At 39.8% G+C, this 20,008-nt stretch overlaps 1 protein-coding gene across 1 annotated transcript in view; it reads right to left on the reverse strand.

The window, feature by feature from the left end:
• Positions 1-19,808, reverse strand: part of TRMT2B (tRNA methyltransferase 2 homolog B) — a 39,607-nt gene extending 19,799 nt beyond the window's left edge. The window contains 6 exon segments of the mRNA XM_013976140.2: positions 10,855-10,925; positions 14,225-14,324; positions 15,651-15,785; positions 17,112-17,166; positions 17,840-18,075; positions 19,797-19,808. Of these exon segments, the coding sequence (XP_013831594.2) occupies positions 10,855-10,925; positions 14,225-14,324; positions 15,651-15,785; positions 17,112-17,166; positions 17,840-18,075; positions 19,797-19,808 (609 nt within the window).
• Positions 19,809-20,008: the final 200 nt, after the last annotated feature.

Genomic DNA, 20,008 nt, shown 5'->3' on the forward strand with positions numbered 1-20,008 from the left:
TAATACTATTACCCTGAGGGTTAAGATTTCAACATATAAAATTTGGAGGGACATAAACATTCAGACCACAGCCATACTTATCACTTTCTAATATATTATATGATTTACTTTATTATTTTTAAAAATCTGTCTCCCCCTACTAAAACATAAGTTCCACAAGGGAAGGGATATTTTCTTCATTATTATATCCTAAGTACCCAGAACAGTGCCTGGCCCTTGGTACTCAACTGAACTTGTTGAATGAATAAATGAAAGAAAGAACAGAGATAATGGGAGAGAAGACAACAAGAGCAAACTAAATAAAGTTTTAAAAGATGCAAAGCAGACTGTAGTGGCAACTGACTTAGCAAGATGAAGGAAGCTACATCTGGACTACCTACAAAGAGGGATCTGATGAGATATAAAGCTTATCTGCTCCACACAAGCTGCAAAGACTGAAACTTGAAGTACAGGTATTGTAGGAGGCAGAGGTGGAATAAGGTATAGAGCTAAACACAGGATTTAGTTGAAAGTCTGGACATAGAACTGGTAAGTAACCTCATCCTACCAAAAACCTCTATCCTTCTATAGCAGGAGATTGGGGATTCTTTTTTCCTCAGGAGAAAATGAACACATAAAAGCTCGGAATTTGGCAATACCAGGCAGAGTGGTGGCAGAGCAATGGACACTGGAAAATTCAATATACATCTGGTGGATTCATGTTGATGTGTGGCAGAACCAATACAATATTGTAAAGTAATTAGCCTCCAATGAAAACAAATAAAATTAAATTTAAAAAAAGAAAATTCAATATAAATTCTCTCAAGAAACTGAAAAGTCTCAGAGTAATGATCTCCCAAGACAGAGACCTGGGCCCCCACCCATAAGCACCAGCAGTGAAGCCAAGAATCAACAAGCCCATTCAAGATGAATTGCCAATCAATTTTTTAAGGCCTCATTTTAAAATATGAAGTCAGGCAAATACCAACCAGCTATTTGATTAAAGCCTCCATTGCAAAAGACAGTGCCCAAAACAAACAAGAAAAATATATTCCTAAAGGAAGCAGATAATTCAGTGAACAGGGGGGAAAAGCAAAATATATATATTTATATATATGTATATATATGGACATGAACTTGGGCAAACTCCAAGAGATGGTGAGGGGCAGGGAAGCCTGGCATGCTTCCATGGAGTCACAAAGAGTCGGACATGACTTGGCAACTGAACAACAACAACAAAATATATATATATATATATATATATATATATATATATATACACATATATTACTAAAAAAAAGAAGATGCTATACAAAAGGAACAATGAGAGAACAAGAAAAGCTTTCGAAAATTAAAAGGTAGTAGAAAAAACAATAAAAATGTTGGCATTTATGTCAAGAAATTTTCATGAAAAGAACAAAAGGGGAAAGAGATGGCAAATAGAAGAGTGAGTAGCAGACTACAGAATTAATTTGTGAAGTCCAAAGTCTAAATAACAAGCAGTATAGAGAGAACATATAAAATGAGAGAAAGGAGATAATTCAAATAATAATATATCACACCAGTCAGAATGCCCATCATCAAAAAATCTACAAATAGTAAATGCTGGACACAGTGTAGAGAAAAGGAAACCCTACTACATTGTTGGTAGGAATGATTGGTGCAATCACTAGGGAAAACAGTATGGAGACTCCTTAAAAGACTAAAAATAGAGTTTCTATATGATTCAGCAACCCTACTCCTGGGCACATATCTGGATAAAACTATAATTTGAAAATATACATGCACCCCAATGTCCATAGCAGCATTATTTACAATAGCCAAGACATGGAAGCAATCCAAATGTTCATCAACAGATGAGTGGATAAAGATACGATATATACATGTATACAATGTAATGCTATTCAGTCATTAAGAAAAGAATACAATAATGCCATTTGCAGCAACAGGGATAACCCTAGTTCAGTTCAGTCACTCAGTCGTGTGCGACTCTTTGCGACCCCATGAACTGCAGCACACCAGGCCACCCTGTCCATCACCAACTCTTGGAGTTCACCCAAACCCACGTCCATTGAGTCGGTGATGCCATCCAATCATCTCATCCTTTGTCGTCCCCTTCTCCTCCTGCCTTCAATCCTTCCCAGCATCAGGGTCTTTTCAAATGAGTCAGCTCTTCACATCAGGTGGCCAGAGTATTGGAGTTTCAGCTTCAACATCAGTCTTTCCAATGAATATTCAGGACTGATTTCCTCTAGAATGGACTGGTTGGATCTCCTTGCAGTCCAAGGGACTCTCAAGAATCTTCTCCAACACCCCAGTTCAAAAGCATAAATTCTTTGGTGCTCAGCTTTCTTTATAATCCAACTCTTACATCCATACATGACCACTAGAAAAACAACAGCCTTGACTAGATGGACCTTTGTTGGCAAAGTAATGTCTCTGCTTTTCAATATGCTGTCTAGGTTCGTCATAACTTTCCTTCCAAGGAGTAAGCATTTTTTAATTTCATGGCTGCAATCACCATTTGCAGTGATTTTGGAGCCCAGAAAAATAAAGTCAGCCATTGTTTCCACTGTTTCCCCATCTATCTGCCATGAAGTCATGGGACCAGATGCCAGGATCTTAGTTTTCTGAATGTTGAACTTTAGGCAAACTTTTTCACTCTCCTCTTTCACTTTCATCAAGAGGCTCTTTAGTTCCTCTTCACTTTCTGCCATAAGGGTGGCAAATCTGCAGATCTGAGGTTATTGATATTTCTCCCAGCAATCTTGATTCCAGCCTGTACTTCCTCCAGCCCAGCATTTCTCATGATGTACTCTGCATATAAGTTAAATAAGCAGGGTGACAATATACAGCCTTGACGTACTCCTTTTCCTATTTGGAACCAGTCTGTTGTTCCATGTCCAGTTCTAACTGTTGCTTCTTGACCTGCATACAGGTTTCTCAAGAGGCAGGTCAGGAGGTCTGGTATTCCCATCTCTTTCAGAATTTTCCACAGTGTATTGTGATCCACACAGTCAAAGGCCTTGGCATAGTCAATAAAGCAGAAATAGATGTTTTTCTGGAACTCTCTTGCTTTTTCCATGATCCAGAGGATGCTGGCAATTTGATCTCTGGTTCCTCTACCTTTTCTAAATCCAGCTTGAACATCTGGAAGTTCACAGTTCACGTATTGCTAAAGCCTGGCTTGGAGAATTTTAAGCATTACTTTACTAGCGTGTGAAATGAGTGCAATTGTGCAGTAGTTTGAGCATTCTTTGGCACTACCTTTCTTTGGATTGGAATAAAAACTGACCTTTTCCAGTCCTGTGGTCACTGCTAAGTTCTCCAAATTTGTTGGCATATTGAGTGCAGCACTTTCACAGCATCATCTTTTAGGATTTGAAATAGCTCAACTGGAATTCCATCACCTCCACTAGCTTTGTTCTTAGTGATGCTTCCTAAGGCCCATTTGACTTCACATTCCAGAATAAGCTTAGAGACTACCATATTAAATCAGACAGAAAAAAGATAAATATAATATGCTATCACTTATATGCAGAATCTCAAAGAAATGACACAATCTAACTTATTTACAAAATAGAAAGAGTCACAGATATAAAAACAAACTTATCTAAGGGGAAGGATTGGGGGAGGGATAAATTAGGAGTTTGGAATTAACTTATACACACTACTATATATAAAATAGATAAGCAACAAGGATCTGCTATATAGTACAAGGAACTATATTCAATATTTTATAATAACCTATAAAGGAAAAGAATATGATAAAGAATATATATGTATAACTGAATCAGTTTGCTGTATACCTGAAACTAATACAACATTGTAAATCAACTATACTTCAAAAAATAAAAATAGGGAATTCCCTGGCAGTCCAGTGGTTAGGACTTGGCAGTTTCACTGCAGAGGCCAGGGTTCAACCCCTGGTCAGGGAATTAAGATCCCATGAGCTGAGTGGCACGGACAAAAAATAAAAATAAAAAATATTTAAAGAAATAACACAGGAAAATTCCCTACATCTGAAAGTACTAGCTTCCAGGTTAACAAAGGCTACAAAGTGCCCACCACCATGAGTGAAAGAAGAGCCACATGGTCATGAAGTTTCAGGGATGAAGAGATTTCCTAAAAGTTTCTAGACAGAAAAAGAGGGGAGAGATTATCTACAAAGAAATAGAACTTCAAGTAGCATTTAAATTTACACCACACTAGCAGTCAGACGACAATGAAACCATGTCTTCAAATTTATAAAGGAAAATGATTCAAATCTAGAATTTGAAATCTAGAAAAACTCTCAATCACATGTCAGGAAAGAATGAAGACATTTATAGACATGCAAAGACTCTTATTCCTGGGTATCCTTCCTCAGGAAGCTAATGGAGGTTGTATTCCAGCCAAATGAGGATGTAAACCAGAAAAAGACAGAGGATCTAAGAAACGGGGAAGGACAGGAGGAGAACAGCAAAAGGAGTCCCAAGGTAACAGTCAAGCAGAAGCCCTCAGGAGCCTAGCATGGATTCTCCAGAAAGAAAGGTCTTCAGGGAAAAAAACTAAACTCAAGTTTTTGACCATATGGATAATATTGATGAATGTTCAACAGAGCTCTTAGAGCACTCACAAGAAACAAAAAGCAACAGGTTCATAGAAAACTAAGCCAATGAGAAAATGATGTAATTAATCAAGCCAATGAAACCAAAAGTTTTAAAATCCATCACACTACATAAAACTATGCAGCTATTTTTCTTTTAAAAAAGGAAGTACATTATTAAATGGAAAAAAAAAACTGGGCATACACACTGAGGAAACCAGAATTGAAAGAGACATGTGTACCCCAATGTTCATCACAGCACTGTTTATAACAGCCAGGACATGGAAGCAACCTAGATGTCCATCAGCAGACGAATGGATAAGAAAGCTGTGGTACGTATACACAATAGAATATTACAATATCACACAATGGAATCAGCTATTAAAAAGAACGCGTTTGAATCAGTTCTAATGAGGTAGATGAAACTGGAGCCTATTATACAGTGTGAAGTAAGTCAGGAAGAAAAACACTGATACAGTATATTAATGCATATATATATGGAATTTAGGAAGATGGTAACAATGACCCTATATGTGAGACAGCAAAAGAGACACAGATATAAAGAACAGACTTTTGGACCCTGTGGGAGAAGGCCAGGGTGGAATGATTTGCGAGAATAGCATTGAAACATGTATATTATCACATGTGAAACAGATCGCCAGTCCAGGTTCAATGAATGAGACAGGGTTCTCAGGGCTGGTGCACTGGGATGACCCTGAGTGATGGGATGGGGAGGGAGGTGGGAGGGGGGTTCAGGATGGGGAACACATGTACACCCATGGCTGATTCATGTCAGTGTATGGCAAAAACCACTTTAATATTGTAAAGTAATTAGCCTCCAATTAAAATAAATTAATTTTTTAAAAGATACAGAACCATGTTCACATTAAGCTACCCTTTAGCTAAGAAAGGGGGAGATACAAATATGTTTCCATTTTTCACAAATAAATAAAAGTGAATAATAATGTCACCCTTGGACGAAGGAAGGGAACTGGGTAAACAGGGCAGAGGTAAAAGCTAAAACTCTCTAAATACACCTTCATTTTGTAGATTTGACTTTGAAACCATGTAAATATCTTATAAAATTATTTTAAGAATTCAATCAGAAGGAAAAAGTAAAAAAAAAACAAAACCCATGTATCAAGTGTCAAGTTGGTGATGTAACTACAAAGAGATGAATTCCTTCACAGTCACAATAATCTGACAAAAAGAACTGGACAGAGATCTCAAACTCTTTTCAGTAACCATTTGTTAGTAATATTAGTACAACTGTTCTGAAATTGTACATAAAGACTTGTATAGAATAAATAGGTACAGCTGACCCTTAAACAATACGGGTTTGAACTTCATAGGTCCACTTATAGGAGGATTTTTTTTTCACTAATCCTGTACTACAGGACTATATGATGCACGGCTAGTTGAATCCATAGATGAAAAATCGCAGATAAGAGGTGGATTTTTAACTGCACTGCAGTTGGCACCCCTAACCGTGACCTTGTTCAAGGGTAAACTGTAATTATGCTAATGTTGTCATGACTAAAGTTTTTACTGTAAGAGACAGGAGATAAAAATATAAAATCAAAGAATTTAAGTAAAAACTCTAATTTTTAATTGGATTTGGGTATATCGCTATAAATTCATGATATATTTTCTTTTCTAAAAAATATTTTCTAGCACTGTCCACTTAAGAGGCTTTGAAATATGACCAATTTAGTATAAATAAGCAGCCACCTAGCACCCTACCATTTCCCATTAAACGAGACAAGGATTCCTTGAAGAAACGGCTGATTTCAGCTCCTAAACAGAAAATGGACTAGATGTGCTAGAAATATCATTCTAGAACTATCAGGGCCATCTAGGGTTCATAAGCAACGTAAAGAGGTTTCAATTGGCCAAAAATGGAATATTTTGAGTACCAGGAAAACTCTAGTAGCTGTAGTAGATTGAAATATATCAAGTATGCTAAAAAAATTTATGATTCATAATGGTACCAAACAAACACATTTAACTGATCATCTTTTGAGGAAGGACAAAGAAACAAGGATTTATCCTGCCTTTCTTGTAAGAGTACCTTAGAGTAATCAAAGGATTGGTAGGGAAAAGTTATTTCTATAAGGATTTTCACTAATAACTGATAGATTTAGAATATCATTACACTGTAACCACTTTCTGAAATAATGGATCTAGGCAATGATCACCAAAGACAGCTAAACCATTAGGTGGAAAGCTGACAGGGAACTTTTCAATGAGTGGATGAGACTGATGATACCTGAATCAATGGTTCAATCTTAATATCACCAAAAGGCAGCCCATTAGACATTGTGTATAAAAACATTCTTGACAAAAATCAAACGTGATTCTGATAAACACTCTACATCTACCAGCTCATAGTAAATACAGGGGATAGAGGAAGAACACTCAATGATATCAAGAAGATTCAATCAGCAAAATCCAGAAAGTGAGAATCTCCACAGGAAAACAAACCAGTTTCTTTAAAAAGTAAACTGCAGGGACAAAGAAATTAATAGGGAAGGGTACTTATAAATTAAGAAGCTAAAGAGACATGTTAATCAAATGCAATGTGTATACCTTGCTTGAATCTTGGTTTGACCCAACCAACTATAACAATCAAGCTTTTTGAGGTAAGAAAAAAAGTGAAGTCACTCAGTCATGTCCCTCCATCCATGGGATTTTCTAAGCAAGAATACTGGAGTGCGTTGCCATTTCCTTCTCCAGGGGATCTTCCCAATCCAGGGATCAAACCCGGGTCTCCCACACTGCAGGCAGACTCTTTATCATCTGAGCCACCAGGGAAGCCCCTTTTATGAGATAATATAGTGCCAAATCTGAACATTTACTAGGTATTTGATGATATTAAGGGATAAATACTTATTTTCAGGTGTGACAAGAGTATGAAATTATGTTTAAAAATTTAAGTTCTTTCTGTTAAAACTCAACCTGCAGTATTTGCATATTATATAATATAATGCCTAGAATTTGCCTCAAACAAGTCCAAAGGGGTTAGTGGAAAGTGGGTGAGAGTATAGTGAAAACAAGTTGGACCACGTGTTGATAGTTATTGAAGCTTGGTAATGGGTATATGTGGTTTGTTATACCATTCTATACTTTAATATGTTTGTAACTTTCCATAATACAAAATGAAAGAAAAAGTACAATAAAGGAAACAAAATCTTAATACATCTACTTAGCTCAGGAGTGAATATTTACAGAATCATAACAATATAGGGGCTTCCCAGGTGGCTCAGTGGGTAAAGAATCTGCAATGCAGGAGACACAGCCTCAATCCCCAGATGGGGAAGATCCCCTGGAGGAGGGCATAGCAACCCACTCCAGTATTCTTGCCTGGAGAATCCCATGGACAGAAGAGCCTGACCGGCTACAGTCCATAGGTCGCAAAGAGTCAAACAAAACTGGAACGACTGAGAACACACACATGCATAACAAACAGACCCGAAATAATAGTGAGACCAATTTAGAAGCTATTGCAGCAGTCTGAGAGAAGATGGAAGCTTGGACTGGAGTGGTAGTGATCATGATAGTGATAGCGGTGGTGGAAATAGAAAGAAAAGGGTGGAGTCAAGATTTATTTAATTTAGAAAGAAAAACTGAACCCAATGAATAAATAAGAACAAAGCCAAACAACCCCCCCGCCTTGCTGCCCCACAGCACCAAAAAAAAAAAAAAAAAGGAAAAGAAAACTGAAAGGACTTGGAGAAAATTAGATGCAGCTGAGGAGGAAGAGGTGGGATTAAGACAGAGGAATCTAGGGGAATTCCCTACTGGCCTAGGGGTTAGGGCTCTGCACTTCTGCCGCAGGGAGCATGGGTTTGATCCTTAGCTGGGGAACTAAGATCCTGGAAGCTGCATGGCCCAGCCATAAAAAATACAGAGAAGGCAAAGATGATGTATGTTTCTAGTACGCGTTGCTACCATTTACTAAGGTGACAAAAAAAGGGCACACTTGGAAAGGGAAGAGGATATATTTAGTTTAGGGCAATGCTCTCAACCAGAGGTGATTGTACTGCACAAAAGATACCTAGAGACATTTTTGGCTGTCACAACTGATTGATGGCCCCTAAGGGCAGAGGCCAGGGATGCTGCTAAACATCCTACAGTGCACCTAACAGCCCCAAACAATAAATAATTATTCAATTCAAAATGTAAATAGTGTAGAGGTTGAGAAATCTTGATGTGGGCCAATGCTGACTTGAACAGCTCTGCAGGACAATGCTCAAGAGGGAGCTGGAATGAAAATATAAGTTTAGGAGTTGTCAATTTATAGGTGGTCATTCCAATCATCCATCCGTCTAGTCAAAGCTATGGTTTTTCCAGTCGTCATGTACGGATGTGAGAGTTGGACTATAAAGAAAGCTGAGCACTGAAGAACTGATGCTTTTGAGCTGTGGTGTTGGAGAAGACTCTTGAGAGTCCCTTGGACTGCAAGGAGATCCAACCAGTCCATCCTAAAGGAAATCAGTCCTGAATGTTCACTGGAAGGACTGATGCTGAAGCTGAAACTCCAATACTTTGGCCACCTGATGGGAAGAACTGACTCATTTGAAAAGACCTCGATGCTGGGAAAGACTGAAAGCAGGAGGAGGAAGAAATGAGAGAGGATGAGATGGTTGGATGGCATCACCAACTCAATGGACATGAGTTTGAGTAAAATCCGGGAGTTGGTGATGGACAGGGAAGCCTGGTGTGCTGCAGTCCATGGGGTCGCAAAGAGTTAGACACAACAGAGTAACTGAACTGACTAATTCCAATCATCAGCTATAGGGCTGTGCAGTTTCCCATGAATATATTCAAAAAGAAGGCCAAGGGCAGAGTCCTGGAGGACACCAACACCTATCATGGGAAAGAAAATGAGAAAAAGATCCCATGAGAAAGACTAAGAGATTTTGGCCAGTGAAACAGGAGGAAAACCATCAGAGAATGGTATCACAGAAACCAAACAAAAACAGTGTTCCCAAGGAGGAAAATAAGAATAAGAAGTGGTGCCAAAGGCAGAGAAAAGTTGAATAAGTTGCAGGCAGAAAGTTTCCATTAAATCTGGCAAAACAGAGCTCACTGATAACTTTGGAAAGATTGATTTCTAGGGATTACTGGGGGCAGAAGCAAGAACCATCAGATTTTTTTTAAAAAAGATGAAAGATACTGAACATGCTTATGAACTGAAAGAAAAGAACTGACAGAAGTGGGGAAAAAGAGGTAAAGAAATAGGAGAAAGAGGGAATGTAATGAAGGAGCAAGGATCCTGGGGAGAGAGGAGACGAGTCCAAGATGGTATTTCAAGAACAGCCTTGGACAGGGAGAACTGACAGCATTTCACTGATAGGAGGAAAAAGGCAGGTATGGTTTCAGCAAAATTGGTAGATGGTAGGGGAAGTAGCTAAGAGAGTTCTCATCTGATGGTCTTAATTTTCCAGCAAAGAACCAGGCACAGCCATCTGTCAAAAGCAAGGGTAAACGTGATGGGATAGGAAATTCAAGGACAGGTAAGAATTTAGAATAGTCACTGAATACAATGGGAGAAGATGCTGATAAGGGTCATGTAGGAAGATTTCTGGAGAATGATCCTGTGATGAGAGCTATGTCCTGGCCAGGAAATCTTTGAGATCAAGATGCATCCTATCAGAAGGAACCACCAAGTCTCATAAAGCTGATGGATACTGGTAAGTATAAATAGGGAACAAGTATGTCAGTTGGGAGTCTTGTTTAGTCCTCATAAGTAAGGCTTTGGCCTTTTTAAGTCCCAGGAAGGCAGGCACCATGTTTGAGTCACCCCGGAATCCCCAGCACGTACCACAGTGCCTGACCCATAGTAGGTACTCAGTAAATAATGGGTACATGAAACAGAAGGATGTAAAAATGTCATGATGTAGATGTCTTATGCCCACGCCCACATCTCTCATTATAGTTTTCAACCTTGTTCTGCTGAAAACACTAGCCATCCCACTATTTCAGACACATGCTGCTTGCTATCCTGTCCTCATCAGTACCTCTCTGTTCTAAATTTCCCCCCTATTAAATGCTTTGGACATTTGACATTTGCAATAATGGATGCAGTTCTCTCTCCTCTCCATCCTCTCTGAAATGAAACACTAGCAATGTTCTCTCTGACGTTAAGAGGTACACTTTCAGAACAGAACCCCTCCTCCCCTGCAGCACTAGATGCGGCTCTATTATTCAAATGTCAGCGTTGCTGTAGTTAGACTGCAATGCCTCGGGTCATCTTCAACCAGCCTTTCTTTGTTCTTTATTACCTGTGCCACTTGACTGTGTTTCTCGGGGATGTTTTTCAGACGGTTAGACCGTACACAGACTATGTCCCTGTCTACGGAAAGAAAAAGAATTTGATTTACATGGTTTTCTTCCTAAAAGATAATTTAGAAGAAAATGTCTGGCAACTCAAATCCTCTCCTCCAAAGAGGCATATGCAGATGTGAAGAAGCAAAGTACCTAATTCATGCTCAAGGGCATTTTTCAGAGGAAAAACCTGCTTCCCGGTCTAGCCATTAAAACACCTATTCTTAACAAAGCTAGTTCTCAATATTTTCTCTCCTGCCACAAATGCATGATATGACAATGTATGCTTTCTGTTCAGATTTTAAGATGGAAATAAAATGTAATGGATTTTGTTTTTCTGTTAGTGAATAACAGAACACTGACGTCATATACTCATTTAATTCAGTACACAGGGGGAAAAAAGAAACCCAAGTGCCTGCCCTAATGAACTGTAGTCTAAGGCATATGGATATTAAACAGTGTGACTAATATAAAAAGATGGTTTTTCAAGTAAATTTATTGAAAATGGGCAAATGGAAAGTTCAGGAATGGAATCTGGGAATGGATACTGGAACTAAGTATCAGAAATATGACATTGTGATTTCCCTCACAGAACTCACCTTCCTTATCAATTCTTTTTAAGGTAGATTTATCATAGAAAGCTCTGATTTTTAGGGATTTAGGGATGTGAAATAAAAAAGGCATCTCTCTAATAAGCAGCAGACCACTGTTAGTACAGAAAGTAACATAAAATGAAGACAATAATGACGACAATGATGACGACAGTGATGATAATGAGAGAGCACCAGTACCAGTATTAACATTGATGAAGTGCTTACTAGGTCTCAGGCATATGGTTTTTAGAGGAAGAAAGCTGGGAGCGGAGGTTGATTGCTAGCACTATAATAGAATGATTACTCACCAAAAAGTATCCCCAACTAACCTTAGTTTTTTTATGTCTTTTTAAATTGAAGTATAGTTGATTTACAATTTGTGTTATTTTCACATGTACAGCACAGTGATTCAGATATATACACATATACACACATACATATATATGTTCTTTTTCAGATTCTTTTCCTTTACAGGTTATTACAGAATATTCAGTTGAGTCTAATATATAGCACAAGGACCTGTGCTACACAGTAGGTCCTTCTTAGTTATCTGTTTTATATACAGTAGTGTGTCTAGGTTAATCCCAAACTACTAATTTATCCTTTCCCCTCACTTTCCCCTTTGGTAATCACAAATTTGTTTTGTGTTTGTGGGTCTATTTCCGGTTTGCAAATAAGTTCATTTGTATTATTTTTTTTAGATTCCAAATATAAGCAATATAATATATTTTTCTTTATCTCTCTAGCTTATGCCACTTAGGAAGCATCATTACAAACAAAGCTAGTGGAGGTGATGGAATTCCAGTTGAGCTATTTCAAATCCTGGAAGGTGGTGCTGTGAAAGTGCTGCACTCAATATGCCAGCAAATTTGGAAAACTCAGCAGTGGCCACAGGACTGGAAAAGGTCAGTTTTCATTCTAATCCCAAAGAAAGGCAATGCCAAAGAATGCTCAAACTACCACACAATTGCACTTATCTCACATGCTAGTAAAGTAATGCTTAAAATTCTCCAAGCCAGGCTTTGGCAATACGTGAACCGTGAACTTCCAGATGTTCAAGCTGGATTTAGAAAAGGCAGAGGAACCAGAGATCAAATTGCCAACATCCGATGGATCATGGAAAAAGCAAGAGAGTTCCAGAAAAACATCTATTTCTGCTTTATTGACTATGCCAAGGCCTTTGACTGTGTGGATCACAATAAACTGTGGAAAATTCTGAAAGAGATGGGAATACCAGACCTCCTGACCTGCCTCTTGAGAAACCTGTATGCAGGTCAGGAAGCAACAGTTAGAAGTGGACATGGAACAACAGACTGGTTCCAAGTAGGGAAAGGAGTACGTCAAGGCTGTATATTGTCACCCTGCTTATTTAATTTATATGCAGAGTACATCATGAGAAACGCTGGGCTGGAGGAAGCACAAGCTGGAATCAAGATTGCTGGGAGAAATATCAATAACCTCAGATATGCAGATGACACCACCCTTATGGCAGAAAGTGAAGAAGAACTAAAGAGCCTCTTGATGGAAGTGAAAGAGGAGAGTTAAAAAGCTGGCTTAAAGCTCAACATTCAGAAAACTAAGATCATGGCATCTGGTCCCATTACTTCATGGCAAACAGATGGGGAAACAATGGAAACAATGGCTGACTTTATTTTTCTGGGCTCCAAAATCACTGCAGATGGTAATTGCAGCCATGAAATTAAAAGATGCTTACTCCTTGGAAGAAAAGTTATGACCAACCTAGATAGCATATTAAAAAGCAGAGACATTACTTTCCCAACAAAGGTCCGTCTAGTCAAGGCTATGGTTTTTCCAGTAGTCATGTATGGATGTGAGAGTTGGACTATAAACAAAGCTGAGCACTGAAGAATTGATGCTTTTGAACTGTGGTGTTGGAGAAGACTCTTGAGTCCCTTGGACTGCAAGGAGATCCAACCAGTCCATCCTAAAGGAGATTAGTCCTGGATTGTTTATTGGAAGGACTGATGTTGAAACTGAAACTCCAATACTTTGGCCACCTGATGCGAAGAGCTGACTCATTTGAAAAGACCCGATGCTGGGAAAGATTGAGGGCAGGAGGAGAAGGGGATGACAGAGGATGAGATGGTTGGATGGCATCACCAACTCAATGGACATGGGTTTGGGTAAACTCTGGGAGTTGGTGATGGACAGGGAGGCCTGGCACGATGCAGTTCATGAGATCACAAAGAGTCGGACTCGACTCAGGGACTGGTCTGAACTGAACTATGTCACTTAATACGATCATCTCTAGGTCCATCCATGTTGCTACAAATGGCGTTATTTCATTATTTTTGTGGCTGAGTAATATTCCATTCTGTATATATACACACCACATCTCCAATTAACCTTGTGATCGTGCTCTGAATCAAAGGCTTCCAATTTAACCTTCTCCTTTGGGCTTCCCTGGTGTCTCAGATGGTAAAGAATCTGCCTGCAATGCAGGAGACCCAGATTCAATCCCTGGGTTGGGAAGATCCCCTAGAGAAGGGAATGGCAATCCACTCCAGTATTCTTGCCTGGAGAATTCCATGGACAGAGGAGCCTGGTGGGGCTACAGTTCATGGGGCATCAAAGGCTTCAAATTCAACCTTCTCCTTTAAATCCTCCATATTTTCCACTCCTCTCCACTCCCACAGACACTGTTCTCTGCAATCTCCCCTTTCCTCTCAGTGTTTGGGTTTGTTATTTCTACTAGGCACAGGCTCCAGCTGACCTCTCCAAGTTCCCAGGTAGTGCCCCACAGTCTTTGGATTGCCACCTGGACCTCAGTTCACAAAGAAGGTGGACTTATTTCAGTAGCCATCAATGACAGGCTGGAGAAGGCAGAAGGACAGGATAGGGACAATAGGTCAATTAAAACCAAGCAGGACAAATACAAAGAATAAAAGAGTGTTGTCTGGATGAGAAAGAAAAAAAAAAAAGATGCTTGATTGGGAGGTATGACTACATGAAAGTCCATGGCTGAGAAGATAAAAGCACCCCATAGACACTTTATAGAAGAAAAAGAGCTCCAATACTTCCATAAAGCAGGAGCTGAAAAACTTTTTCAATAAAGGAAGTGTGCATGTGGGCTTAGTTTTGTCTAACTCTCTGTGACCCCCTGGCCATAGCCCGCTAGGCTCCTCTGCCCATGGAATTTTTCAGGCAAGAATACTGGAGTGGTTTGCCATTCCCTTCTCCAGGGGATCTTCCCAATCCAGGGATCAAACCCATGTCTCTGGTGTCTCCTGCATTGGAAGGCAGATTCTTTACCACCGAGCCATCTGGGAAACCCAATAAAGGGCCAGACAGTAAGTAATTTTAGGCTTTTCAGGCTGTATGGTCCCTATCACAACTATGTAACTCTGCCATGGCAGTGCAAAAGTAGCCACAGATAATCCATAAACAAGTGAGCTCAGCTGTGTTCCAATAAAACTTTATTTACAAAGTCAAGCAGCAGGGCAGATGTGGCTTTTGGGCCCTAGTTTGTCAACCACAAATTAAATTCTGCCTCTCTACAGGTTCATTAGAAGTTTTCCAAAGTCTGAGATCCTTCTAAGGAGGAAACAGTGTGTACTGGTTGAAAAAGTGGCTTTGCATCAGATCAACTTAAGTAGATCTGGCACTTTTTGGATGTGTGTCCTTCAGTAAATCATTTAATCTCTTGGGTTTCCCTGGTGGTGCAGTGGTTAAGAATCTGTCTGCCAATGCAGGGAGCATGGGTTTGATCCCTGCAGGAAGATTCCACACGGCATGGAGCAACTAAGCCCATGCACCACAACTCCTGAAGCCTGCATGCCCCAGTGCCCGTGCTCTGCCAACAAGAGAAGCCACCACAATGAGAAACCCACACAACTAAAGAATAGTCCCCTGCTTGCTGCAACCAGAGAAAGCCTGTGTGCAGCAACAAAAACCCAGTGCAGCCAAAAATTAAGTTTAAAATAGACAAAAATAATAAAATCACTGAGCCTCAAGTATTCACCTGTAAAATGATAGTGTCTACCCCTCAGTGTGACTGGAAACAGTAAAACAAGACAAGGATGCATGTTACTCACTTAGCATAGAGCCTGGTCCCCAGCAAGTGCCCAGTTAAGTACTGGCTGATATTATTAGCTATTAAGGAGACTTAGCAGATAAAGGATAGGGCAGTATGGACTTACAGAAGGTATAATAGGCTGGAGAAAACAACCGAGCCCCTGGGATCTGGGTCCAGTTGTTGTCATATTGACGCCGTTTAGCCCTTGGAGGTAAAATTCTAGTCTCTGTAAAATTTTCTTGTGAGCTTCAAATTTCACCTGCAAAAGAACATAAGCAATGGCACAAACAACTCCAGCAGTATCAACTCAAAGAACAGAAAACAAACAGGATGAGAGAAAGTGGTCCCATGAATCCTTGGGTCATGGTCTCAGCAGATAAGGAACTCAGAATGATGGGACAGCCACAGATCTAACATGGTATTGGGAAAAGGTTAAGTGAGCTCTTGTGTAAACTCATTGTTCTATCTGACCTTTCAGACTGAACACTCCAGCTATATGTTAGTGCTGTCCAGTAGACCTGCTGTGATAATGGAAATGTTCTCTATTGGTGTTATGTTCACTAAAATATGGCAGCCTACACTAGCTACAGGTGGCTACTGAGCCCTTGAAAAGTGACTCATGGAACTGAGGAACTGAATTTTTCATCTTAATTCATTTTAATAACAGTTGGCTCTGCTCTCATGTATGACAAGCATTCTTACTCCATACTATGCACAGTACTCCAAACAAATCACAGGGCTCGTGGGAAAATGGGGTTGCACACTCACATTTCAAACCTTTATCAGTTACACTCACGGAAAGTGTAGGAAACTAATAAAAACAACACAGTTTTATGCATGTTAAATGGTTAAGCAATGTATAAATGAGATGGCACGTTACCACAAAGACCTGAAACTTGCTTGCGGAAGTGGCTGTCCACTTGTGAGTTACCATGAGATGGTGAAAAGAGGGTTATGTGGGTGGAACAGAAAGTTCTCACAGCAGATGTGAATGGGTGTGGCTCATAATACACTCAGTGAACTGAGGAAGCCGGGAGATGTATGATATGTGTACACGTGTTCATTTTATGAATTCATACCCAGCTCAGTTCAGCTAGGTATGGATACCCTTTTATCTTGCGTTTCTTACGGATGAAGTCATTCCTAAGCAAACATGAAATCTGCATTATGTTCAAATTGTTCCCTAAGACCTCAATCTGTTGGAACAAATTTTCATTTTCAAAACAAGCATTAGAGCAGGATTGACTGTATTTAAATTTAAATAGCCACATGTAGCTAGTGGCTCCCGTGTTGGAAAGTGCAGCTATATATAGAGCAAGAACAGTTGCTACACACATACACAGAGCTGTAAGTACCACACACACACACACACAACAACAATCAAGGAAGAAAGGAAACAGGCATTTGGATATAAGGCTCTAGTGTTTGGCAGACATAACTGGCCTAAAGTGAAAGTTTCAGAGTCATTAGCATATTGCTTTTTTAAGGACCTGTTGGGGCATCTGGGTAGAGCTGTCCAGCCAAGCTTCCTACAAGTCTAGTACCTGATGGGATGGAGTAGTAAAGACTTGAGCTGGGTCCCTACCTTGAGCTGCTCTTCATAGCTCAGCCTCCAGAGTGGCATCACAACATCAGCCAGCCTTGAATAAAATAAACCAGGTACCTAATTCATTATCTATATATGTACCAAGCGTCTTACTCTGCAAAAGTACTTCCTGCGGCCATTTGCTCCGGCATTTTACTTGTCATTCAGAAGACCTAACTCTCAGGCCCCCAGGGAGATAAGAGTCTGGGAGAAGAGCCCGTTTTGGTGCTATCTGCTTAACAAAGCTGAACAGATGGGCAAACCTAATATAAGAAAAATCCAGATTTATCAGGAGGTAATTAATCATATTACAAAAAGGCTTCACTGTTGGGTTCCTTTAAATAGCTCACCTCCCTAACACTTTTAAAATATAATTTGATTTAGAAAATACAGTTGTTGCATAAAATGAGGTATATTTGTATTTGCATGACTGCAGTGAGACTATTCATTTCTAATCCATCTCATCTCCAAGTCCCTTGTTTTCAGCAGACCTATCCTGGACCTTTATAGACACAGGATCGCAGTTTAATATCCCCTTTCTGCCAAAAACACACGTAAAGGCAAGAATATTTTCTGTAATCCCAAAGCATTTCCATCAGCATTCCTTAGATGTTTTCAGTTTGTCCTGGGTATCCTACCTGAGGTGCCCTCTGAGTCCTTGCAATGCCACATTGCACGTCAAGCCTACAGGCCCAGAGATTCAGACTTGTTAAGGGGAAGGGCCTTACCTTTCCTGCCAGGAATCATCTAGTGGTCCAAGATATCTTGGTTTCTTCTGACTTTCCTGTCCTCTTTGACGCTTCTTGGCTATCACCTGGGTGAAGTTTTCCTTACATGCTGAGCCCAGAAAGAGCTGTGACCAACCTGGAGGTTTTCTGGCATACCAGGGGAACAGCCCCAGTTTAAAGAAGAGACCCATTCTGGAGAGGAAGCATCTTGGGCTGTGCACTGGGACTCTTAATACCTGACAACCACAGAAACACTGAAATTCACCAGCAGGAAAGGTGGACAAATAGAAGTTGGGAAACAGAGGCACAACTTCAAAAGTCCTTCATTCATTTAGAAACTTTACCCAGCACCTAGCACACTGCCTGGCACAGAGTCACTGCTTGGCTGAACTCAATTACTGTGCTCCAGGCACAAGCTATAGCTCCCAATATAAAAAGATGAGGAAAAGATAGTATCTGTCCTCCAGAAAAGGGTTCAACTCTCTGGATACATTTTTGTGGCCAGTCCCTCTCCATTCATTCTATCCTCCTACTAAACAACCCATCAATCAACTAATATTTAGTAAGTAGTGACTATGTGCCAGGCACTGTGCCACACTAGATACCAGAGGGGTTACAAAGGTCATAATCTATTGAGTAATTTAGGAGATCAAGCATGGACACAGGAAAAGATGAAATAACACCTTATGCCTGGTTCCTGATGAGTGCTCAGGAAAGGTTTCTCACAGTAAGCAGACCATGCACTGGGTCTTAAAAGATGGCAGGGAGGTGAACCAGATATTTGGAGGACAGTGGCTCAATCAGTCTGGCTAAAATGGTAGTTCATTTTAGGGAACAGAGGAAATCAGGTTGAAAAGTTCCACCAAAGGGTTATCTAGAAGAACTTTAATGCCTGAGTAAAATGTGGACTTTATTGTGAAGGCGACTGTGAGCTGATGGAGTCTTTACATAGAAAAATTAAGATGAAACTCGGAGGTCAATAAAAAGCAAAATCATGTTTGAGGCACGTGTTTGAAATGGTAGGGAATCATCCAAGTAGAAACATCTAACAAGTAAGTAAAGAAGTAGTACAATTCAGGAGAGAAGTCAGGGTGAGAGACTTGGTCAAGTGTCTACAAGATTAAAAAAGAGCTTTTAGCAAAGAGAAGAGCAAAATGACAAAACCTGGGAGAAAGGCAATATTTGGAAAGAAAGAGGAGATGCTGGTGACCCAGTTGAATCAGGGGATAACAGAGCTTGGTGGCCAAGGGAGATGACTTCTGGCCGGAGCACAGACCCATTCAGTAAATCTGAGTCCAAAGGAAAACAGGAAATAAGGCAACAGGAAATGGTAGGCAGTAGGGACAAAAGAAAGTTTGAGACCTTAGGAGTACAGACCCTAGAGTTAGGAAGACCTGGGCAATTCCCTGGCTCCACCACCTACTAGCTAGGTGGCCTTTGGCAGGTTAATCATTTTTTTTTCTGATCCACATCTTTTTCATCTGCAAAATGCAAATAATAATAGCATCTACCTTATAGAGTAGCTCCAAGAGTTAATAAAGGATAATTAATAAAAAGCACTTAGCAGAACATTAAATAGACATGATGTTTGTAAAGCTCAGAACACAGTGTCCAGTGCCTGGGAAAAACTCAGTACATGTTAATTACAACTGTCATAATATTTAAACACAGTATTGGACTGAGTAGGGTGCCAATATTAAAGGAAGGGAGCAGAGGGGGAAAGAATAGTGGGAGTAACTGTGAATCAAAAACTGGAAGAGGTAGAACAGGTGAACGACCTCACTTTGGAAAGAGGAAGTAATCCCTTTTTCCCAACACAAGACTCTGTGTTGTTGCCTATTTACCTAATGGTGCATGATCATTGATGTGTAACTTTTTTAAACACCCAGGACACGTGAATGGACTGAGACACCTCACTGATCTGTCATGAAATAACTTTTTTGCCCTTGCCCTCTACCTTGGATTTCATGTTGTCATACTTTAATTCAGAATGAAATATATTTAAAGTTTAATTATGGAATTGGTTTATTAACAAAGATTCTTCCTCGGCTCTCTCTATTACCACAAAATCAGTATGCATGATCACTAGGTAATTTAAAGGATGCTGACATGGGTGCTTTAATATTTAGCCATATAACATTTTGTGTGTTTACAAAGGACTAAAGAAGG

Source organism: Capra hircus (assembly GCF_001704415.2).
Source record: "Capra hircus breed San Clemente chromosome X unlocalized genomic scaffold, ASM170441v1, whole genome shotgun sequence".
In the NCBI taxonomy this organism is placed as follows: domain Eukaryota; kingdom Metazoa; phylum Chordata; class Mammalia; order Artiodactyla; family Bovidae; genus Capra; species Capra hircus.